Source organism: Cyrtonyx montezumae, unplaced genomic scaffold (genome assembly GCF_038088225.1).
Source record: "Cyrtonyx montezumae isolate F1298 unplaced genomic scaffold, pur_monq_1.0 scaffold_16, whole genome shotgun sequence".
Taxonomy (NCBI): domain Eukaryota; kingdom Metazoa; phylum Chordata; class Aves; order Galliformes; family Odontophoridae; genus Cyrtonyx; species Cyrtonyx montezumae.
In genome coordinates this window covers 3,637,601-3,663,228 of record NW_027071892.1, presented here as the reverse complement: position 1 = coordinate 3,663,228, position 25,628 = coordinate 3,637,601, and the positions used below count along the sequence as shown (strand labels likewise).

The 25,628-nt window shown below is 36.2% G+C and overlaps 1 protein-coding gene across 26 annotated transcripts in view; it reads left to right on the top strand.

Moving 5' to 3' along the window:
• The window catches only part of RBFOX1 (RNA binding fox-1 homolog 1), a 719,068-nt gene that overhangs the window by 574,139 nt on the left and 119,301 nt on the right, over positions 1-25,628 (top strand). For all 26 annotated transcript variants that reach the window (XM_065732354.1, XM_065732377.1, XM_065732372.1 and 23 more), the window contains one exon: positions 14,135-14,377. In XM_065732354.1, the coding sequence (XP_065588426.1) occupies positions 14,135-14,377 (243 nt within the window). The remainder of the gene's footprint in view (positions 1-14,134; positions 14,378-25,628) is intronic.

The window sequence follows — 25,628 nt, the reverse complement described above, 5'->3', positions numbered from 1 at the left end:
TTCTGAAGTAATTTGTATTTCAAAATTCAGTGTTTTCTCTAGATGAATTACAAGAAGAAGAGGACATCGTTTAACAAACTGGAAGTAAAACTGACTTGCATTTTTGCTGTGTTGTAATTAATTTAAAAACCCTTTTTACTTAAGGCAATAGGAACCAGAGTTTAGCTGTGCTATCTGTGGGTCTACACAAAGTTTGTAGTAGCTTGCAATTTCTTTTAAAAGTAATGTTTTAATTTTACTGGGACAATGATTTTGCTCCTTCAGATTCATTCAATGTAAGATATTAACTAACAAATCTCTGTAGCAAACTATGCTTTTTAATTTCTATTTGAAGTACGTAAGAAGTTGAAGCAAAATGTACTGGAATGTTAAAGATGCTGAAATCGGGTTGTAGAGTTGGTATTTTTTCACTCTCACTTTTCTGCGTGTAGCAACAGAGACTTTTGCCATGTGTAACATTTGTTGTTTGAATTAATATCATGTTCTCTGTTTGATCAGAAATATTTTTTATCATTATTTGTTTGCTTCTGAAGAGCACGAAAGGCCTTGTGTTCAGGTTATTTAACTGGTGTTCAAATTGTGTTGCTAAAATTAAGTTAAAAAATAATTTGCAAAATTCATTTTATTGATCTTATTATCAAACAACATTTTAAGTCAAATTGCCATGCTCTGCAATTCCCAATTTAATTTTGTTCTTAGTAGAATACCACAAATAGATATATGCACACACGCATACTGGGGACACCAAAAATGGAATTGGTTCTCATTGCTGGAGCTTAATTGATGCTATTAGTCTGTGAAGACATCCCTTTTGGTGGATTTCAACCTACTTTTTCACCTTTTGTTCATTTAAATAAGCTCTGCTTTGTTGTGATTTTAGTTGTGCTCTTGAAAACAGTAGGCGGTGAAAGCGAGTTGCGAGTTGTATGATTTAAGATTTCCTTTTAAACACTGCTACTACTGTAAGGTGGGTGCAGATAACAACCATAGATAAAGTGACAAAATCTTAAAATGCTTGAAGGTACTGATATGTGTTTCACCTTCAGGGGAATAATGAGGACAGTAATTCTTCTCTTCCTTTAAAATTAAGCCGAGAAAGTGAATATAGTCTGAAGGATCTTAGAGAGTTCTCCATTGCCTTTCCAAAAACAGCAAGCAGTTTTTAGCCGTCTCTGTGATACGTTAGGTTTATTCTGCTGGATTAAATAGTGATCGTTTTTCATTGTTGTTCAGATAAACCATTAAATGTATGTAGGAAAAGTAGGTAAAAGCCTATTACCTTTCTGGTTTGCATTTCTCAAAGACCCTGTCTTAAATGAAGCGGAGCCCTGATTCTACCACGATAAAAATCATTAGGCATTAGTGAGCTCATAAATTATTGTTCCTTTTTAGATGTGCTCTTAACTAATAGAAAGCAGATGGTGTTGCTTTACTCTCAAGAAAATTAGCATCACTCTCATTATACCTATTTCTGCTTCAAGGAAAGTGTCTTTCCTTTAACATAGGCAGACTTCAGAAGAACATAAGTTACTGACAGTACACATTATACTGCAACTATGAATTCAGGCATACTAGGTGTGCGTTAAAAAGACAATGGAATAGATTAGTTTGAGGGTATAATACATATCAAAATTGTTCTATACAGATATCAGAATATTAAATAAAAGGAAAAGGATTCATAAAGCCTCATAATCCCTCTTGGCATGAGTGTGTGAGTAGGTATTCATTTTTTTTTCCTTTAAATATGCTGATATGATTAAATTTAACTTGACACAAGTGATGTACTATACCACGTGATTGTTATATTTAAAAGAAAAGGCACTTTTCTGATTGAATACCTACTAGCTATCAATTTCTGTGTAGCAATATCTAATCTGAATTTCTTTTTGCAGATAGAAGCTCTTGAATGCTAACACATTCACTGTATTCTCAGTCTTGCTACTTGCACACTCAGCAGATGCCGAACTGGTTCAATATTTTTTGATATCTTATTTAATCTAATGTTCTCACTTCCTAGTATAAAGGATAGTTCTTCCCATGTGAATTAAAAGCAATTTAAGGTTCTGACTCTTCTCTCCCTGAACTGTCCATGCAGATGCTTATTTCTACTGATTCTAGGGTCTGAATTCTGTTAAGTGTGCTGCTGCCCTATACTTGAGCACACAGATGTTCTTGAATGCTGCTGCTATAGGTTAGCTGTGTGCCTTTCGTAAATTTGGTAAATTAGTTCTCAGTGCTGTTTCAGTTTTGGAGACACCTTTCCTTCTGCCACCCCATCCCTTCCTTTCTTAGCAAACTTTAGACTGAGAAAAATAATCTATGTCCACTCCCACCATCTGTATTATTTTGAAGTATTATTTGAAGCAATAGTTAGGCATATCGGAGTTAAACACATGGTATATGGCAAAAGCCAGGTTTGTAGCAAGATTTACTATCGTGTGTGTGTATTCAGCCTTGTGAAGAAGAGCTAGTTTAAAAACGTTATCTCTAGAGAAGATGTTCAGGAAGAAGCAATACAGTTCTGCAGATTTGTGGATGGCTTTAGAGCTTGTCCTAGGGATGGGGAAATTAAAATACATGGGAAAATGGACATTTCTTCAACTCCGACTGGAGTTTTTTGGAGATTTAACTAAGGATAACATACTAATTGCCATACTTAGTGGAATCATTTCTAACATGGTAGGAACTGTTTAACAATTCTGTTAACTTTCTTCATAACTGCAGATTTTATTTTTGGCCAGTTGTGGTATTCAGTAGTGTTTTTAAACTATGCAGGCACATTACATTGGCATGGCCATCTCAGCATTGAGAAGAACTTTACCTTTTTCTCAGTACTGTGGTATAAATTGCTAGCAGTGAGCACTGTTAAGGTAAACAGTTGTTAATGCTGTAACTGAAGAACACAAATGAATCTGTGATAAACATAGCAAAGTACAGTTGAGGCGGGAAGCCAATCTCCCTGTTCCTTGTGCCCAATGATATTTTGGTAGTCACTGTAATCTCAGAAGTAAATAACAGCGAAGATGATGTTCTGTCATTTCATTTCAGTGCCAAAAAATGAATGCCACCTTTACGGGTACTAAACAAGATAATGTTGCTGTTAGTCAGTCCTTGCAGCTCTGTTTTCCATCATCAATAGCAGAGATGAAAATGATAAACAAAAATGGGAAGTTAGCGTTGTCTGATAGCAATGATAGTGTAATTTCTATATTCCTTTTATTTTTAGGGTTTTTGTTTTAGAAAAGAATAAAGAAGAGAAACAGTAGAATGGTGAATTCCTTATCTTGAAAACTGTATCTGACTGTTGAAATAAATCCTTCATTTTAATCAAACTTTTATGGAAGCGAAAATCTTTTTTTTTTTTTTTCTCTCGCAACTAGAAGGTATGATTTGGGGATACACTGAATTCTTAACTATTCTGCGAAATCTCCTCAAAACCTTAAGTTCAGGTGTATGAGAGCAAAAATTACAGGTGCTTTGCTGAAAATATGCAATTCCCAGAAACATTTGGGATTGATAAATTAAAGTCGGTTTTCCCGATCCTCAGACTGCTAGGTGTGCTGCTTGTCTTCCTCTGGTTTCCTGAACTCAATCTTGTCATCATTTTTACAGAGCTTGAAAAGTAAATCAAACTCCTAAATGTATCTAGTTAAACAAAGTAAACTGAAACAAAGCAAATCCCACTAGTTCAGTGGGAACATAGCACATATTGCTTACTCTGGTTAGTTCAAGGGGATGGGCTGACAGCCAGCCCTGTATACTTTGATGTTTGCTAATACCTAGCAGGTATGATCATGTTCAGTCAATTCTGCTGTTTAAAAGAGTTTATTATGGCATTACATTCTTATTTCCCTTAGTAACTAAGCTTCTTGTTTTATTTCAGTAGAGTCAAGTAATGATCCTGCCATTTGTGATATTGAAAGTAGGACCTGTTTCACCTGTAATGGATGAAGTGTGGTTACTGTGGTAGTGTCTTAGAAAATGATTCACTGTGAGGAGCTGAAAGAAAAGATGTGTATATTTTCTGAGGCTAAATCACAGCTCATCAGTGAAAGATTGTATCCCTGGTTAAAAGAGGTCATTCAGAGTATTCAATTCAAAGAGGTGGTGTGTCACTTTACACTCAAGTAACTGCTGCTGCCATTTGGTCTTCTTGTGTAGCATTGCAGGATCCCTTTAGTCTTGTTTTTCCAGAAATTTAGTTATGTGGGCAAGTTGCATTCTGATGCAGTAACTTCAGTGGTGCTTTGGTTAAGACCATTGTTTGCTAGGCTGAACAGTGAAACCACTGTGCTTATCTGCGGTGCTGTTTTTCCGTGTGTAATGCTTGTGAAACAAGCATCACTTACACTACCTATTTTTTTTTTATATAAAATAATCTATATCTACATGAAAAGGAACTTATTAGGTACACATGTGTACTGGAAATGCTGGGTCAGGGCTTAAACCAGTGATTGAGCATGTGGTGGGAAGGCAGGGCCAGCCCAGGTGCATGCAGTGTACCTGAGTGATGGGAAGGGCTGGACCTCATTTAAGGGTTGGCAGTGGAGGCAGGGGCATTTCTCTAGAGATCCCTGTATTCCTGAGGCCTTCTGAAGATAAGCAGCTTCTTTCCTTTGTTTCTGTGCCCACGGATTTCAGCAAGTCTTCACTTGCTGCAGTGTGGGACTTGACGTTTTACAACATGAAACTGTGACACAGTTCAGTCCACGACAAATGGCCTTCAAAGATATATTTCATTGCTGTTCATTTTGCTTCTCCAGACTCTGGTATTTTGCAGTCTTCAGTCCTTGGCAAATCTAGTGACATTTGAGAATTGTTTTTATACATATTCTGGAAATGTTTATGCCTTTATGTTGTTTCAAACTGGGAATAGTCTCAGGGGAGCCTAGAAGGAAGTCTTACAAATCATTACGTAGGACTTTGTCAAAGCCATTAGGAGTCTTGGTACATAATAAGCATAGTACGGCACCCAAGATAGTATTTCTGGCTTCTCAGAAGAGCCAGTGCATCCTAGTGAATTCATGCCAACACATCTCTGCTGCTTTCACTGCTTGAGCTATGAATTGCGTTTTTGTCTGGTTACAAAAGAAGGCCCAACAGTACTCAGTTTTGGATTGCTTTGAAGACCAGCAGGCTACACGGCAGCAGTACACTTCTTTCCTCTCACTCACTGCTTCAGCTGCAGTTTCTCTGAGCTGTGTGCTGGGTGATCATAAGAACTGATTGGTGTTTTGGGGTTTTCTTGGTAAAGAACTGTAATTCGCCACTTGGTGTATGTTGCCTTAAGCCTTACCAGTTTGCAGCTTGGCTTTATTGAGAAACAATTTCTCAGAACAAAATATTTGATGCCAATACAGCATCATATATTTCTGCCTTTTTGTCCTCTTTCTCCACCTCCCATTGATTGTTTCTTTAGTGCAGCAACCTCTCACTTCTCTTTGTCACAATTGCTTGTGAACTGATTTAGAAACTGCTGCACCTTTGAAAATCCCATATCTTCGGTTAGTATTGAGCTAATAATATTAGGTTTGTGCAACCACTGTTTTAGACACTGAATTATAAGAAAATGGATGCACTAGTTTTATTAATAATCTGATTTAGGAGGTGGCAGAACTTTTGATATGTTAACATATATTAAGAATAAAAATATTTGAGTATAAAAATTGTGGATAAAATTAGAAAGCTCACATGCCAGTAGAAGTTACTGTTTGGGAGATGAAGCAGAAGGCAGAAAAGAAACCACTTTCTATGGAGATGCAGTTCTGAAGGTCGTGTTCTTCTATATATATTGAAAATTATGACATTTGGCAAATAATTAAGATGTATCATAATTCTTTGTGAAACTGTTTTTGTCTTGCATGCACCATAAGTGATTGGTACTTTCATACTGCTTTACTTGTGTATTAAATGAATGTAAATACATTTTTCGGAGAGAGCTTTTGAAATCCATCTGGAAGAATTGAGATGTTGTTTCTGGAGGAGAGAAAGCAGATTAGAAGTTGTATCTCATTTCTTCCTCCTCAGTAAATCCTTCTTGAGGAAAGCCATCAAATAAGATAGAAAAATAAAATTAATAAACACATTCAGGTACTCTTGAAGCCACATGGAATCATAGAATGCTTAAGGATGAATGCAGACTTCAGAGGCCGTCCAATCCCAACTTTCTTTTTCAGTCAGGACTAACAACAAAGTTGTATCAAATTGCTCAGAGTCTTGTCCAGTTTAAATCTGAAAGTCTTTAAGACTCCATTACGTCTGAACAGCACGTTCCTGGCTTAACTGCCCTTGTTAACTTTTTATTCTTTATAGCCAAATAGACTTTCTGTTTCTGCAACTTTTGATCATTGCTTCTTGTTCTTTCATTCTGCACCTCTAAGAAAAGTCTGATTCTGTCTCGGTAATGCTCCATTAGATTGAAGAAGATGTAGTTGAGTGCTCTGCCAGCCCTTTCTTTGCAGACGAAGCTAGAAGAGCTCCCATCATGTGCTGCAGACCTCCAGCTGTCTTTGCAGCCCACTACTGTGCTTTCCAGATTAAAAATGAATCTCCCATCCTGGGGGACTCCAGGCTGGTCAGTATGTTGCAGATGTTGCTTCAGAAGTGCTGTACAGGGAGGAATAATCTTTTTCCTCAGTCCAGTGAATATCCTTTTGTTAATGCTGCCCACTATGCTAAGTTAACCTTTATTGCCTTAAAGGTTGAAGCTGATCCATGCTTAACTTCTCCACCAGTTCTCCAGCAAATCCTTTTCTGCAGTGCACTGTAGGGGGCTACTCTGTCCATGGGTCGGGTTGAACTCATCCCAGTCTTTTAACTTCTCAAGATCTCTATTAATACCAGAACTGCCCTCAGATGGATCCACTGGCTATCACATGTGAACATACATTCTGCCACTTCGTACAGTCTTCTGGGGAGATATTGGATATGGAGATATGGAGAGAACTGGACTTCATGCTGAAGGGGTGGCATTCATAGCTCGCTGCCAGTTAGACTTCTAAACACTGGTTGCTTCTTCCTTTAAAGGCCAGCAGTCTGGGTAGCTTTTTGTGCACCTTGTATGTTGGCAATCCAGTGCTTCTCTTTTTTTGTTTTTTATTTTATTTATTTTTATTTGGGAACAAGGATGCTGCATCATCTTTTTTCTGTACGCTCTAATAAAAATGCAACATGGGACCTAGATGTACTTTCTTTTTTTGACCTGTGGGAAAAGCTCCTTTTATGACTTAGTTTGAAACCTTATAGAAATTAATTCTCATTATAGAAGTGAATTTGGTTGATACTTGCTGCATGCTTCAGATTCCGTTGTTATGTAGCTCTTCAGGCAATTCTGATGACTTAAGTTTTTCCTTTTAAAAAAAAGAAAAACGCTGGTTGATGTAGTTGAAAGAACCTTCATGAAAACACCTAACAGAGTTGGAGAAAGTGGGAGACAGGCTGGAAATGCAAGTAAAAGAAAAATTTTTCTGGTAGTGTGAAAGTAAATACAAATTAACATGACAGAATTTTGTCTATTTGGGCCAATGAAAACAGCAAGAAAAAGAGTTGTCTTGCTGGACAGGGAAAGCTAGTGTAATAAATCACAGCGTCATAAAGATAGTTGCAAGTTTGAGCGGTGACATTTGAAAGAATTATGGTGCCACAGGGAATACTTTCTTCATATATATCTCTACATCCCTAGTACTACACGGTCTTTACTGTAGGCAGGAATTCAGACTTGGACTTAGTTTTTGGTAGGTTGTTGACCTTTGAAATGTAAGTGAATATATCTAATCCTCTTACTTTGTGGGTGTTTTGTTGCTTCATTTGTTTGTTTTGTACTTCAGCCATCAACACAAAGTGAGCGTTTCATTTTCAGATGTATATATAGCAGTAACAAGAACAGACTTTTACTTGGCTACAGCATGTTGTACATGAAGAAAACCAAAAGCAGACGAATCTCAGTTAAGAAAGTAAAGGAATTCCTTTTTGGGGTAATGACGAAAGTCATTTTTGCTTTCTTGCTGTTACCTTTTTGTCTTATGCTCTCTGAAGAAAGTGTATTTTACATTTTCTTTCTTCTGAGGGTACACCTCTTGGAACGATATTGTTTCTTAAATGAAATCTGAATTTGTATCTGTGATGAACCTTCCAAAAAGAGGTGGCTGGAGAATTCATTTTGTATGACTGCAGAAGTAAATGATCTGAGTCAAGTGGCCTGGTCAAATAATTAAGCTACAACAGAGAAAGCTTGCAAAATCAGTCAGTTGTGATTATTGGTCCTCTGTGGTTGGATGTCTGATTCCTTCTGAAAAATCTGAAGTGGCTGCTCTTATTATCGTTAACTGGAGAGTGCCAGCAACAAATCTGGAAGAGTTATGCCACTGCTTTTAAAGAAAACTAGTATAGATCAGATGGAATATAAGTTTAAAGGTGATCTGGTATGTGTTATCTGCTGCCCTGTGTACTCTTCTAATGTTTATACTATAGCAGTAACATAAGTTCCAACATTTGTAGGAATAATTTCCATGTTAAGTGCCTGCCTTTCTTGCAGTTTCTTTTCAGTACACAGTCTGGGATAGAGTGGCAATAAAAGTGTATTCTTTGGGGCCTTTCTGTATCTCCCTGTCTATAAATGTATTACTGTTTGATTTAATTAGAAGTTTAATCATTTTCAAACCAACTCTAGAGCAACTAGGAAAATTCCTTTAACGGTGAAGTATTAACTTGCTTGGAGTGCCTCACAGAACTAAATCTTGGAAGCAATTTTTGATGCCGTGAAATGAAACAAAAAAGGAAATAATATTTCATTTGTATGGAAGGATAAAGTACATTTAATCTAAAACAGTCTGCTTTCAGTTTTGTTGGTTTACTTACAGAGTTCAGCAATTTTAAAGTAGAAATCTTACTGGTATTAACTGTATGCCGTGGAGGAAGAATTAATCACATAGAGATACATGCACGTTCTAGGTATCAGAAATCCAAAGCACTGGAAGGTTTTTTGTAACTTTGAGCACAGCCATCTTAATTTTAAAACAAAACGTTCTGTTTCCGGCAACTGACATAAGTAGCATTTCTAATGTTTTTGAAGCAGCTATTAATCTAGTCAAGCTGTGTTTTTTCTTCTTCTGTGTGTAATCATCTGCTCAGTGGTGCACTCTATAACTAGTAGCAGGAGACAGAGGAGTGGCCTGCTGTGATTGATGGGGTGAGGCCCAGCAAGCCAGAAGAGCCCCATCTGGATTAGGTTCTGGGAGCAGTCAGATGTTGAGAGGGAGGTCAGTAAACCCTGGATTAGCTCCCCCTCCTTGAACACCCCTATCATCCACGCTCCTACACACATTACGTTGCTCGCACACCCTCATCCATAATTGATGCTTTCTTTGGGCAGATGCTGTATGGCCTGGGACTAGAGCAGCTGGCTAAGTTTATGGAGGATAAAGGGAGCGGGATGGTACAGCAGGTATTTTCACTTTTATTTTCACTTGAAACTCTTGATTTCAGTCAAATCAAGGCATTTCCTTTAACCAGCTGCACCACTGCATGTAAGGCTTCTAGTACATGTTTTGTTGCTTAAGTCCTTCTGAAGGAAGGCAAACTACAGCGGTGATTATGTGTCTGCTGTACTTGATATATCTGACAGAGCCCTTCTTATAAGCAGCAGGTTTACAGAGTAATGTAGCATTTTTCTTCTTTGTTTCCATGCCCTAAGGATATGATGCAGTTTGGCTCATTTAACTACAGTATGAGAGGCTTTCTCTAAATGTAAAATATCTCTTGCCAAAGGAACAGGATGCACCAAACAGAAAACAGAGTAAAACAAACAATAAACTGTTAGACTTTAAAATGAAGGCAAGCAGAATGCTTTTCATTGAATAAATACATTTTTATGCTGCAAATGTGTTTTTAAAAAGGAGTACTGCATAAGTGATATGTTCTGTACTCTGTCTTTTGTATACAAACATAACAAGCTTACTTTATTATGTTGTGACACTTTTCATGGATTTCTTAATTATGAAATCTTTTCAGAGCTGAAGATGCTGAAACGACATGTTGAGATCTGAGATACTAGGAACATTTTAAATTCTAATCTTCTGCTGAAATAATATATATTTATATATATTCAATAGGAATGATTTCACTTACCTGTGTTGTTGGATGTATTCTTGTTTTGTTCTTTAGAGTTCAACATTTAAGCAGAAAGCAATAAAGCTGGTTTTATACACTGCCACGTAAAGCATATTTTTCAGCTGAAATGTGGTTTTCATTAAACCACGGGCCAGAACATTTAACAGAGCCTGACTGTCTGCCATCCTTTGTTCTTCTTTCTGTTGCCAGCAACTACTTTATTAAAAACCATGCACAAAGTGAGCATTAAAAGGTCATTTAAACTTAAAGATACTTGGAATTGAGTCTGAAATGACAACTTCTGTTTAGCCTCTAATGTCTAGGTTGTATTAAGCAACATCTGCATACTGTCATCCACAGTTTAGAGGTTGCCCTAATACCTGAGTTCACAGGCTGCGTTAGGATCAATATTTCCTGTTGCTTTCAGGGCCATTTCATAGCTCAATTTAGTGAATTAGATCTTCTGTTTTACTTTATTCATTTTAGTTCACTTTATTTTAAAGGATGCGGCGATGTGCCATTTTAGGAGGCTATTTAAAGAATGTCAGTTCATTAGGATCGATTCAAATGTAGAAGAGTTTTGTGTCACCTGGGATTTCTGTCAACCACATGTCTACACAAATGTTAGTTTTCTCTGCGTGGTTCTTAATGTAAATTCATAATCTGAACAGTGAGCTACTGGTGTGATACCTACATAAACAGTAAAGAATATGTTTATATTCACGTGCTTTTATACTTCTTTGTAATATTGTGTCTACTGAATTCATTATGTTTCAAAAATCACACTGATTTTGAAGGCTATGGAAGTCTGCAGCTTTTATGGAGCTAACAACTCAGACTCACTGTCATAGTTTTTAAACGTACGTAGAATAAGCATGGTTTTCATATTTTTAAATTATTTTTACTCCAAATTATGTAATGAGCACACATTGTTTGGAGTGATAACTTTGCATGCCAGTTTAAAGCATTTCTCTAAGCATTCTTGTTTCATTGTAATGCAAAAACTGTATATTCCTGAATCTATAGAAGGTATATGTATATATATAACCAGAAAAAACAAATAAAAAGAAACATCTAACAACCAAAAAAACCTGAACCAATCAAGCCATGTCTGACCCTTCAATGCTTTTTTGTTACCAAGGTTCCATTACTAGCAATTCAAACCTCAGCCTTACATGTCCAGTGAATGAGGCAGAGGAACCTCTACAGTGAAGGTGCTGCAATTTCCAGTGCAGTTTGCCATTCTGTGGTAAATTTAAATAGTGAATGGTGTGAAGTAGCTGAGAAATCATATAAAAACTCATTCCTCTTAATTACATATTAGCTGTAATTAGCACTAAGTGTGAATGCTTTGAATATTAAACAGGGTCTCATCGTGCTGTTGTCAATGTTAATGAGAAACAGTGGGTGGTCTCACAACATCTGGTTTAGTACTCAGAGTAGTACAGAAACCTGTAGATCAAATGCACCTGGACATGCCTCTTGGTCCCTTTCTTACCATTACTATTCTTTTTTAAAAGCTGCTGACTCTAGTGCCATGTTTAGCATGTAAGATAAGTAGCCTAAAGACTGTCAATGCCAATTACTTCAAAGCCAGCATGGTGAAAACTGCTTATGTAGGCAGTTCATTCTTATCACTTGCTGATGCCAACCCTAAAACAGCTGATTTAAAAAATAATAATAATAATAATAATAAACTAAGCTCCCCTGCCCTCCCTAAAGCTTTTAAAACTATTTGTTCAACATTTAATAAATGTCTTTTGTGGAATCAATTCATTGCTGGTTTTGATTTCGATTTCTTAGGTGAAATAGAGAGAGGGAAGAAAGTAGTATTTCCATTGTAGTGTAAGAGAATGTAAATATACTCATTTGGAAGAATTTTTGCAATTCCAAAATTTGGAGTTTTGGAATCTCCCTTACAATGAAGAGGGCAAGATTCAGTGTAACAATACCCTTGGAAACACTGTAGATATATACAAATAAAACTTACTGACTTAATCAAGTGAAGTAGTAAATATAACTGGTTTCATTTTAAAGATTGTGGATGAAGCATGGTATAGTACTTGCTCAGGGCCATGCAGTGAAACAGTACCAAAGATCAGATTAAAATGGAGGAGGTGTTGATTGCTAATATAAAGTCTTCATTTTCTAGGACACAGTGATTTTCTAGGACACAGTGAATTCCTTTTACAAAGCAGAATGTAGTTTTCTCTTCCATGTGTTCCCTGTACCAAGTCTTGTTCCTGAAATGTGATTTTACAAGTTTTTAAAAACTCTTCAGTTGAGGCCCAGTTCAGGTCAGGCAAACAATATCTGAGGTAGCTAAAAATTGGCTGGAAATGTGTCCCTAGGTGTGAAAAGAATGACTTTTCTTCATTTAAGCCTATTCTGAAATTAGGAAATCAAAGACAGATGAGAAGTAAGCTAAATCATTATAGTACTTCCACACACTTTGGTGGGAAAAATGAAAATATATTTTAAAAAGAAATTACACTTTTTCTCAAATATCAATATTTATAATTGCTGTCTATTTTTTGACCAGTTAGCCCATCTGAGTTTTGGAGTCCGTAGTCCATGTATTGTTTACCACTAGTGCCATGTTATCTGTAACATCATTGTTTGGGCATTATTTATACCTGAAGGATTGTTCTATATGTTTTCTTCCGTTGTATCAGTAGTATATGGAATGAGCAGAGCACGCTAGTAAGGCCTCACCTCAGATACTGCATTTGGCTTTGGGCCCTCGCAACAAGAAAGACATTGAGGTGCTAAATTGTGCCCAAAGAAGGGCAGTGAAGCTGGTGAAGGGTCTGGAGCACAAGTTTTATGAGGAAAAAATTTTGGGGGGGGAAGCTGGAGTTTTTTAGCCTAGAGAAAAGGAGTCTTAAGGGAGACCTTATCGCTCTCTTTCAACTACCTCAAAGGAGGCAGCTCTGAGGTGGAGATTGGTCTCTTCTCCAAAGCAACAAGCAACAGAACAAGAGGAAATGGCCTCAAATTATGCCAATAGAGGTTTAGGTTGAGCGTGAGGAAAAATTCAGTGTTTAGCTCTAAAGCAGGGTGCCTCAGGAAGTGGTCGAGTGACCATTCGTTGAGGTATTTAAAAGACATTTAGATGTGATGCTTAGGGACATTGTTTAGTGCTAGACTTGGCAGTGCTATGTTAATGTTTGATTTGATGATCATAGAGGTCTTTTACAACATAAATTATTCTGTGATCCTGAGTCTCTGACAAATTATCAGGCTTGACTTTCTAATTTTCTATCAATCAGAAAGATGGATCTAACTATATGCAGAGATGAGGTCCTTTATTTTTAACTGTACAAGCATATTGTAAAATGGAGATGAAATACTATGGTCTTCAAATATATATATTACCCTTAAAGAACTTATATCTATTTCTTTTGAGAGCCCATACTGTGAAAAAAAAAATGAAATCCATGCTAAATGGTGATTTCAAGTTGATTTGTTTTGAGATTCAAATGTTTAATATTGAGATTTAATCTGATTGTTTTCACTTCTGTGGTCTGCAGTTGTTCAGTACCTCTGAATACTGTGTATGTCATTACTTAATACGTATATTTTCAAATGTGTTAACACAATACACCTGAATTCTCCTGCTCTGAGTGCAGGGAGCATGTACTGAGCTCTGTAGATGGGAAGTCAGAATGGATCCTAGGCTATGGGATAACTTTACTGGAGCTCTTATGTTGGCATTCAGAAACATATGGAATAAACTGAGCTTTGTCCATCTTTCTCCTCTAATTTGAGGCTTTACTTGAGGTAAGGTTTCTCTGGCATTTTATAGTTAAGAAACCATCTATAGTTATCCAGGGAACAGATTTTTATTGTAATAAGATTTAATAGTGTTAGGAAAGTAGATTTAATTCAGATAAGAAATACTCTCAAGAAACTAGTGTTGTGCCCTTTTCAGGTCAGCAGTCATAGCAGAATAATATAATTGCTTACTAAACTATTTTATCTCACCCCACATTTCTTCCTTTTTTTTCCCCTTTGATCTTCACAGGGTAATCAGGAAGCTACAGCACCTCCTGACACAATGGCACAGCCTTATGCCTCAGCCCAGTTTGCTCCTCCTCAGAACGGTATCCCTGCAGAATACACAGCCCCACATCCTCATCCAGCTCCAGACTACACAGGCCAAACCACTGTTCCAGAGCACACATTAAACATGTACCCTCCTGCTCAGACACACTCTGAACAGAGTGCAGCTGACACAAATGCACAAACTGTCTCCGGCACAGCCACAGTAAGTCAAGCTTTTGACTATTTTTAAAGCTGTGTATTTAGAGTGATGTGTGTATTTTGATAACATTAATACTTATGTTGTACTTAATAATTTTACACTTCACTTGTATTAGGATTGTTTGCAGTTTAAAATTTGTTGATATTAGAGAATGTTAGTTTTCTGCTTTTGGAGCCTCGTATGATGTGTGGGAGTGTTCTGGAATCTGTAGTCCCCGTTCTATAATATCAGACAAACTCATCAGCAGGAAGCTCATGAATTGGATAGATGAGGAAAACAAGGGGAAAAAAAGAATTAAACACAAATACTAACTCATTTTGTCATTTTCAACAAACTATATTTTTGATGAACACGAGCAGAAACTTTTCATAGAGCTATTCATTGAATGATACTATATTGAAATCACTTGTGCAAGTATGAATGAGTATTGTGAAGAGCATATCTGCAACACTCCAGAGAGTTTGTTCATGCAGTCTTTACCAAAAGCTGTGGGGGAGTCTGTGCTCGACAGAGTGGAAATGATAGACTTTTCTTCTATTTGGTTTATATACGAAATTCAGAAGTGTTATGAATTATGCAAGAGACTCCTTGCAGGTCCCTATCCTGTAATTTAAAAGTCATGTATTTCATACATTGATATTGTAGTGCTTCTGTCTTAATTCTAGATCGAAGCCCAGTATACCCAGTGCTGATGGCTGGCAAATTTCTGAGCTACTAACCACCAGCATGCCATATCAAGCACAGAACAGATAATTCCTTGTAGTTTGTGCATATGCTTGAAGCAGCCTTACCTATTAGCTGTCATCATTGTCCCTGCTACTGCTATGCTCCATATGTCATCCTACTGCCCTTAACTCCTCTCCAACCTCAAGTTTACTCCAGGGCAAGAGAAAAGGGAAAGTACCTACCATTAAATTAGTTGCTCTGGAGAGTTGTGTGTCCTGCCACATCAGTAATTTCTTTGTATGGTAATGAACAAGAAATTAAAACACTAGCATTTTATATTCTGTGTCTAGAAAGCTGAGAATTACCTAAGGCACTTGCATCTCGTTTATGATGTTAAACCTTCTGAGAGAAGAGGGAGTCCTTGTAATAGACCTTCAAGAAAGCATAGGAAGACTTTTCTATATGCCCATGGCAAAGTCATCACAGATATATCAGTACTGAGCAATGATTTTTGCGCCTTTACACCTTCAGTCACATACACTAAACCAAAACCAACCAAACAAGCAAAAATTTGCCAAAGCCTATTCCTTGCTATTATCATGAACTGTGTATTTATTTTTACTTCATTAACACCACCACATTAAGGAGATGCCTTTGTGAATTAGATACGCAGTTTTGTGATCTTTTCAGTAGAATGTTTAATTCTTTTACTTTTGACTTGGCATACTTTTATTGCTCTGATGGGCTCTTTGCTCTAATGATGTGAGAAAGTTGAAGAGCATCCTCTTTTCCTGTATCACATAGTTTTCTGTACAGTTATACAGCATCTTCTCTTCTATATCCTTTGCCAAGTTAACTTCTGTTTCTTTGACTTTCTGCAGTCATTTTTGTTAGCTATCGGCAAATGCCAGTGTCATTGGTTTAGAGCAGAAACTCTAAGCTAAGTAGATTATCCTGAGAAGATTACTATTAAAAGTATCATCTTTTCTGTTGTCCCTATCTCATTCTTTCTATTTTGCTCTTTTAACCCCTGCAACACACTGAATAGCCCACTGTGATGCCCAGCTCAGCCTTTTTGTGTTTCAGAACTGTTGGCCTGTTGCTGTTCAGTTCTGAAGAAAAAGACTGTACTTGTGACAATCAGTGATAAAACACCTGTCTGTGAATAGGGCTGATCTCATCCCTCGTCACGTACTGCTTTCAGTTTATTGTATTTGTTCTCCTCTTTTTAATTTTTTCACTTTGAAGGAGCGTTTTTATCAGAAATGTTGGGTGTATGTATTTCCATGATCTTCCGTGGCAAAAAGTGATGAAGAGAAATCTCGGATTGCCTGTTATGCCCTTATCTTTTTCAAGTGTTCCATTCAACCCTAGCTCCAGTAAATCCAATGATTCCCTTACAAGTTCTGATACTCCAAAAGGTTTGATTCTTACTTATTTTCATACCCTTTTCAGACTGGTCTTCTGACTTCCTTTTTGTCTTACTAATATGCAGCTTGCATTTTACTTGTCGTATGATTTCTCCCTTCTGACTCCACTTGGTGTGAATTTCCATTCTCCGAAGAATAATGCTTCAGTTCTACTAACCCTTTGTATTTTGGGAATTTCATTTATTTGACTCTTTATTATGGATCTTTTTCTTGCCTTCCTATTTCCTTTCTTGCGGATATATATGCATAACTTTGTTTAAATAGCTCCCCTGCTGTTCATAAAGAATTAGAATTCCTTGCATTGGACATTAAGATATTATTGAGAAGATTATTTAACAGAAAATAATTTTAAAAGATGTTTTTTTCTAAATTGAGGGGTTATACTGAAAGTTGTAGAAACTATCCCTGTCTTCAAATGTATACACTGAAAATACCTGGTTACAATGTGTAGTACACCAGTTTTACAAAATTATGGTCAAATGTTGTTTGCACCATTTAATTATTGTACCTGCATCTAAAATCTGTTGTTTTGTGTCTCTTTAGTGTTCCACTTAACCCACCAAGGAGACAGTACATGTAGGTGTATGCAGATGCGTATCAGGCAGATTTGATATGTGTCTAGCTGGATTTAATAGTATGGATCTTCACTGTGAAATAGAGCTTCAATAGCACCATGTCAGCATTTTAATTCCATGTTGTCTGCATTGATGAAGGAAAAAAATGTTTATGCTTTTTTCCACTTCATGTTAGCTTTATGAATTTTAAGTGGAACTAATGTGGGGACACAGTGGTGTTTGTTAGGTTCCAGTATTTTTACATAGTTTACATTAAGTAAGTTCTATTACATGCTCTGAAAAGAAAAACAGTCCACTGATCAATCCTTCACAAAAATAACATTGTTGTGATTAATGCAGATTAGACAAGCTACTGAAAGCGAGACCAATTTTTGAGTTTTCTTATTCACTTGCATGTTTATAAGCTTTTAAAGCTTCATATGTCACAAAAAATGGACCTTAGAATTTTGAACTATGAAGCTGTTAAGCTGTGGAACAATTTCCTAATTTGTAGAACTGCTAGCAGAAGTGACTTGATCTCTTCCCAGAAAAGGTCTTAATTCACACTTAGGCTAGACATGTATGCTGGCATTGTTTGCATGTCTCTGTTTTTGTTTCTTTTTGTATGAATCATGTATTGAAGCTAGAGCTCACAGTGGGTCCTGTGCATCTCAAACCACACTAAAGATACAAACAGATAAAAATAAAAGTGTTCCGTGCACCTTCTCTTGAATCCTTTACTGAAATGCAGAGCACGATTCTGGCCTAGCTGGAAACACTGCCAGAATCTGCATTCACTGCAAACTGAACAAGATTCCAATAATCAATTTTATTACAGGTTTGCGGTTTCATGCTCACAGAAGTGCTATTAATATAGGAAGTCTGTATATTCGATTTTCTTGTGAGTATAATCTATAGGCTTTGGTAAATATTTCCTAAATAGTCATTGCTTGTTCAGAGCCTTTCCAAATGGCTGTGAATTACTACCAAACCAAAAAGGCAGCACTTGGAACAGTGTTTGGGTTGGTGCGGGACATGAGCACTTTTCTTTTGTGAAATCTGTAACATTTGTTGACCATTTAATATGAAGCATTTTTTTTTCTTTTACATTTTATTATTTGTAAGAAGCCAACTCTTGATTGAGTTTCTCCAGAGAGCGCATGATATCTGTAAATAATGCACTGGGCATCTTTTATCATTAGCAGCCCTTACTTTCCACGCACTCCCAACTAATTTGAACACCTTTAATTAGTTTTTGTAAAATGGGTTAGGCTGCTCTATAAAATTCCATGCCATTTTCCTTAGACTTACTCCTTATTACATTCCAAAGTTCTTTTCAGTTGAGAAATATATTCTCCTTCTTGCTTTTGCTCAGATTTACTACCTAGCACTTTGAAAATAGCAAATAGGAAATACATAACTTGGTATTAATAGTACTTAATAGTACTTCTTGGTACTATTAAGATATTTTTTGTCTGCATGTTGCACACACCTAGATCAAATACAATTCAATGGATATCTTTTTAGCCATGAAGATGTAGGATTAGAAATGCTTTTCTATTACCAAAAGGTCTTTTTCCTAGTGATTTTTTTAATATCTTATTTCACTCCATATTTTGTTAGGAAAAGTTTTGGAAATGAATGGTGTTTATTATGTCTAGGGATTACTAACTCTCTACCTTGATGCAACAAAACAGAATAAACTGTACAGGATGAAAAGGGAAGTAAATATTTAAGAACTGGATGGTCTAACTGAAACAATATAGAAAAATCTGTACATAATAAAATACAGATTTTATTTTGAGTCTTCTCTAAATAAGATTTTCATCTTTTTGGATCAGTATATTTATTCAAATTTAATCAAGGAAGTAGTCTATATGAGTGTATGCTTAATCAGTACTCATCCAATACTGGGCTCTCCTGTGAGGTTAAGTGCTAATAGGCTTTTGGAGTTGCATAGCATCAAATGTACTTTTAGTCATTGACAAAAACAGTAAATTGTTTCTTTCAAGAAGAGTGGATCATTTATGAGTGTAACAAAGTTATAATGAACAACATCTGAATTTTTTTTTGCAGAGGTTTTGAGTGTTCTGTTACAAAGGACTAATTTATTAACACATTCCATCATTTTAGGAAATATGATATCACCTTGTACATGTGCATATATATGTATGTGAATATACTGTATGTATTACGTAGTTCAGAGAGTAAAACTCGTTCAACTTTTGTTTGTTTCTGTACAAAATTTCCATTTATGACAGTTGGAGATAGATTTGTAAATGTGAAGTGCATTAACTTTGCGTGTGTAAGAAAGCAGATAATAGTAAATTTTGTTTCTCTATTGCTTCTCTTTGTAAGTTTATTATACTAGTAATGAAGCAAATGTTAAAAACCTGTTTTGTGCCATTCAGATTTTTACATATATGTATATATTAGGAAAAAAATCACCTCTGAAATTAATTATGCTTCTGATTTAGTAAAATCATGAGGTCATTCTGTAGTCTGCCTTCCTTGATGTGTGATATCCTTGATGCAGATTTTGCAGGCTGAGCTTCATTTGATAAGTTGCATGCTTGGATGGGCGTGCTGAAGGAAAAACAAAGCTGCTTTGAGATACTGGCAGTTCTGAAACAATATGCTGCATGGCACTGAGGGGTTCAGTGCTTTAGAAGAGATGAAATGAAGTTATGTAACTCCTGTGCAGTGGTTAAATTTCAACTTGTCAACTACCAAAATTTTCCACGTAGCATGCACTGAATGTGGTGGTCTTCTCTGAGAATGTAGTTGGTGTGTTAGATAATGCTGTCTACTCTTACAGTTGATCTGCTTCTCTGAATTTTTGCACTTCCTTTGAGAATTGATGGTTTGAATACGTGATGATTTATTTTCTTGATGTTATGTCTAGGTTTGTGCATTCTTAATCACACTGCAGAAACCATGTCGTCTTACCAGGATTTGGAAAGGCTTAGTGATACACTAGGCTGAAAGATCCATGTTGAATTTGATTGTTTTGGTGAAGAGATTGTTGGTTTGTTTTATTTATTTATTTTACCGATTTCTATGTTGAGCTTTTTAATTTCGGTAAGAAAACTGACAGGAACAAATATTCTTATTAAAGTGCTTGAGTGCATCACCTAAGCCCACAGATGGGTAGGTTGCTACTATAGTTTTCTGCAGTATGTATGTATATGCTAGCTCTGTTTACTGCTCTGTTCCTTATTTAAATGACTGGCATGTCGTGTTTTGTTTCTTTTTTTTTCCTTTTATATTTACCTTAGTTCCCCTTTTTCTATCCTACTGCTTTATTCCTGGTCTGTCTACCTCCTGAGGATGTGGATGTTAATTCAATTTTAATTTCAAGAGATTCTATTTCATGTTAGGCAATAGACTATATCCTGCTTGACTTAAAGGTGCTCATCAGTTGTTCCTTTTCTTACAGAAGTGCTATTGAAGCAGAGGTACTTCGAATGAAGATGTCTTTAGTTTGCTCATTTGTCATGTAACTGTGATTGTGTTCGTTAGCCTAGAAGTAGGCTAGTAGACTTCTTTTAAGTCCACTGCACCAATAAACTTTTTGGAGAGCAGGACACTTTTCAGGTGCTGCTGCATATACAGCTGGTATTAACCTTCTCTTTGAGTGTTATGCTTATGCCTAATAGGTTTTCATATTACTTCTGGTACATAGATCCAGGAACTGCCCCTTCGTGTAGCTCTAACTGGAAAGCACATGGGGCAGATTTGCAATGCAGAGAACCATGTCAATCATTTCTCAGAATAGCTGCTCTTGGAGGACTGTGTTCTCTCTGCGGAGCAGCTAGGAACTTCTCACCATGAAGTGGCTGTCTTGCAAGTCACATTTCCCCATGCATGTTGTGGCTTTTCTTTTCTTCCTTTTTTCCCCCAAATGCTGATTTTTTATTCTACTTCAGTCATGGTTTTGTTTTGTCTATAGTCATTTGTAATTAGCTTTCTAAATAGTTGATAATACTCTGACAACATTTACAGCAGTGTTTATGTATCTAGATAATATCATGGTGTAGGCTATGGTATCATTATGGTATTCAGTTTCAGATGTGCAACTTGGCTACCCCTGATACTTGAATAAAATATTTCAAGGAACTTGTTTCAATACCCCCAAGTGCTCCGGAGCTGCCGAGAGCAAGCAACTCAGTCCAGCTCTAACTCTACAGTATAGTGAAAAAATCAAAACTGACATTCTGAATAGATAACATAATGCTGTGCTAGTTTAGTGAGGCACAACAATGTCTTGTGATCACAGACATTATTACTTCTAAGAGGCTTCTTTGCTGAGAGCTTTGCATGCAATCTTGGTAACTGGGCCCTGTTTGTGTTTCTTTGTTTATGCTAAAGAATAGGACAAACATTTTGCTCACTTAAACATCTGTATTTGTCAGTGCATGCTCTAAAATAGCTTCTTCTCAGGGATGAGTAGAAATTCAAACAGACTGCTTTTTATGAAACAGTTTAAAATTGCCTCTTTGTATTAGTTGTATTCCTGCTGAGATGAACACCCCTTTTCCAGCGTTGCTGAATTAGCCTAGACTTCGCTTCCTGAAAGTACTTGCCTTGTATCACTGTGCTTTGTTTTTGGTTTTCTTACACTTCATATCATCTCCTGAGCTCTTTGCTCTCCATACCAAGTCTTTCGTGTTTTATTATTGGACTTCTCTCTCAGCAGTGTTAAATATCCAAATGTTCTGGTTGTGCTTCAGGTTCTGATGTCTCGAGAAAAACATTTGTTGCACATTTTGCTGAATAAATGAAGCATACATTTCAAAGGGAACCTTGCTGTGGTGAAACAGCTAATTACAACTTACTTTATATTTGACCTTCTGCATCTTACAGTATAAAATGGTAATTAGAAACAATCCTCACTTACGTTGGGATTTTTTTTTTTTGGAGAAAAGTAGCTCTCATTTTCACTAAATACAGGAGTGTCTCTGCTAGATTAGGTAAGACTAATCATGTTTTTCCATTCTCTTGTAATTGGCCTGCAAAAAGTAGTTAACAGTTTGCAACTTTATCAGAAGATATTGATTCCTCCTTGCACCAAGTTTTTGTAACCTTAGTATAAACTTCTGTATTGACAGGAGCACTTTGTGCAAAGGCATGAGGAAAATGTGTTGGCAATAACTTGGTTAAGCAAGAACATCCGTAGGTTCTTGCTGGAAGGGTTTTTGATATGGAAAACTAATAGTGTTTGTAATTAAGAGCTGTGAAGATCATTCACATTGCTTTCCTGTCCACTTCCTTACATAAGAGTGAATTTCTGGTGATGTGACAGTCTTTTCACACTACTGTAACTTACTCTCCTGCATGACTGTCAATTGCTCTAAGTTAACGATGTCTTCGAGGTTTATTACACCTAAAACATCTTTTAAATCCCCGTTTATGCTCTTAAGCTTCTATTGCTCTCCCACACAGCTCACTTTTCAGTTCTTTCACCCACTCATTCCCAGTGTTACTTTAATTTAAGTCCACTTGTGTGTGGGCTGACTTACCACTTCTCCCTGCTTAATATGCTCCCTTTCTTGGCTCAGTTTGAAAGAGCAGCTTCGATTCAGAAATCTTATTTTGCTGTCTCAGTATTAGATAGGCAATAGCTAGGCACCTGGATCTATCTTGACTTAGCTGGCAAGCATTTTGGTTCACCTGTAAGTTTGCTACTTTACAGTCTGGTAAGGATGAGGCAGGTCAAAATACACGTCAGAGACAGAAGCAGTCAAAGGAAAAATTTCATATAGCCAGACAAGCATTCAGGAAACCATTACAGGTTGTCCTTTTAAGCTTTAGTAGGAAAGGATGTAGACAGAGCTAATAGTCTAGTACAAATTCTTCAGTGTTTAGTCTTTCAGTGGTACACAGAAAGATTTGGGTTGTCATTTTAAATTGCAGAGATCTAGACCTTATATGAGCAATTGTTTATTAACTGTCAAAAAAGAAATTCTGGATGAATGAGTGTCTTGTTTTTTTCAGTCTTGACTTAATGCTATATATATAAGGCAATTTATATACAAAAGTGTGACAGGGCAATAGTAATTTACATTTCAAGAGATTTGCTGCAATTTGTGGAAGACCAGAGTAGCTTGTGTTGTGTGTGTCTTGATTTCATTCAAAGACTTGTATGAGGCTAGGAGGTCAATCCAGGACATGAGACTACAGCAGTTGAGTTCTGGTTATGAAGGCATACATTCCTTTGAACTGTAAACTGCAGGTAATGTGGTTAAAACTATTAATAGGAGAGTAATGTAATTGCTTTAGTGAATCTGAACCATTAGTACATCGTTTTATGAGTTTCACACAGAGTATCAAAGTTTAAAGAAAACTATTTCCTATTTCTTATTCTTTATGACATTGCTTTTCTGATTTATATTGAGAACAAAATGCTTTAACCTATATTTTAGATCAGAATATTAGCGTAATAATATATGCATAGATCAGCATCATTAGTATTTAAAAAAACAATAAGATACTTTCAAAACTGTTTTACTATTCTTGCCTTATGTTTTGTGACCTCTTAAGATTACAGCTGTACCTTGCTGCTAGATACTTCTTGAAATAATTTACGTTATCGATAGTTTCTTAAAATATGTTTTTGCAGTAAAATGTTTCTACCAAAACCTCATGCACTGTTGTACTGAAGCAAAAGCAAACCTCCTGTTGTTTCCTTGTGCATGAAGCCTACTTAGCTGCTTTATATAAAACCTGAGGTTCTTTCACACTGACATGTGAGCTGTTGTTAACTTCAGAAAAAACAGCTGATCAAAGAATAACTTCATCTAATCTGATTTTTTTGTTTGTTTGTTTTTTTGAGATTTGGGTAATTGCCATGTGCTTGATGTTCTTTATTTTCGTGATTAAAGTTGCACATATGGGTTTTGTTGGGACTGCAACAAACAGGTGATTGAGATGGCTTTATGTACACAGAGGAAATAATTGCTAATATTCTTAAAAGAATGGCATAAATGAAAAATCTGCCTCTCTTCTTTTGCCTGCTTTTTGCTTGCTTTTAATCTTTGAATGCATTCTATTTATTTTCTTTTTATCTTTATGACTCTTTAATCCCTTTTTATCATCTTCTGATTTTCCACTTATGTTATTTTTCAATATAATTGCTTTGTCTGCACTTCCCATTTCATCCCATTTTTTTTCCCATTCCAATATTACATAATAGTTTTTCTTCTATTCACTCTCCCTGATGTTACAATCAACACTGGTTTTAAGTGTTTTATATGAAGTTTTAATCTTCTGAAGGATTTATGTGTAAAACTCTCTGGTATCTCTATCTAGATTAATGCATCTCACTGTATCTAGATGCTTTCTCAGATGGTGTCACATGCAGTTTTGTTACTACATCATTGTATTTTACTGCCTTATTATTGTTTTTTCGTTTGTTTTTTTTTACATAACCACTCATGACCTTTTTACTTCAGAGCACTCAGGCCATTCACTACTCTTGATCAAAGGGAATTTCCTCGTGTTTTTTTTTTCCAACAGAGACTTTAAATCTCACCTACTGAAATAGTTGCCGTTGCCATTGATCTATTCCCTGCCTGAGAACTGTCTGTGAACTACAATCAGAGTCTTACCACAGTACGTGAATTCTGAGGTGCCCATTTAAAATCCATCTCAATATGACAGGAACATGTATCATTCTCTTCAGGTGCTTCACAGCAAGCGTTTCTGTAAAAATGCTTTTGAGAGGGAGGGAACTTCAGGATGCTCTAGGTGTTGACGTCAGCCAAAGGTCTAGTAGCATCTGGGTGTGGTAGAATAGAATCATAGAATATCCTGAGTTGGAAGGAGGACCATTGAGTCCAAGTCTGTTGGTGTGGAGACAAGGTATGGCAGCCAAATTGCATGAATGAATGGAACAGATGATGTCAAAGATGGTTTCCCATTGAGAATACTTCAATTTCTATATATTGACTGATTCTGAGATGAGACTGGCAAGAATGAGATTATTCTCTTGATGTGATTTTTCTTTTCTTTGATTTGTAATCAAAGTACTTTTTTCCATTATTTATAAAAGATAAAAGAAGCAGAATGTCTCTGATTCACTCAAAAAAAAGAGGAAAGAGTGATTATACTTGGCAGTCATTTGTGTTTTTTCCAGTTTTTTTTAACAAGAAGTGCATCAAAAGATGTCAACAATATAATTTAATAAGGAGTCACATAACTTCCAGCTGTTCTAGAGTAGTATCTAAATATTTGATTTGAAAACAGTATGTGTAACCAAATGGTTTCTTATGGACACGTTCCTTCTCTTCATCTCTTTTATTACCTAGTTTTCAAATGTAGCACTAGCAAAATCTATGAAAGAGGTGCCTAGCTTCACCTCAAAATGTTACTATTTCCTTATGCTTAAATTTTTCACTCCTTTCTTAAAATAAAAAATAAAAAAATGGCAGGCACAGATGGCATGCTGTTGAAACCTGCAGCAGGAAAAATAGTGGATCATTTCCATTTGTGAATGTCACTGTTTTTTTTTTTGTTTTGTTTTGTTGTTTTTTACTGTTGAATGTGTTCTAATTTTGACAAATACTATGACTTTGTGTGTAAACAAGTGAAAAAGTAAAGTGT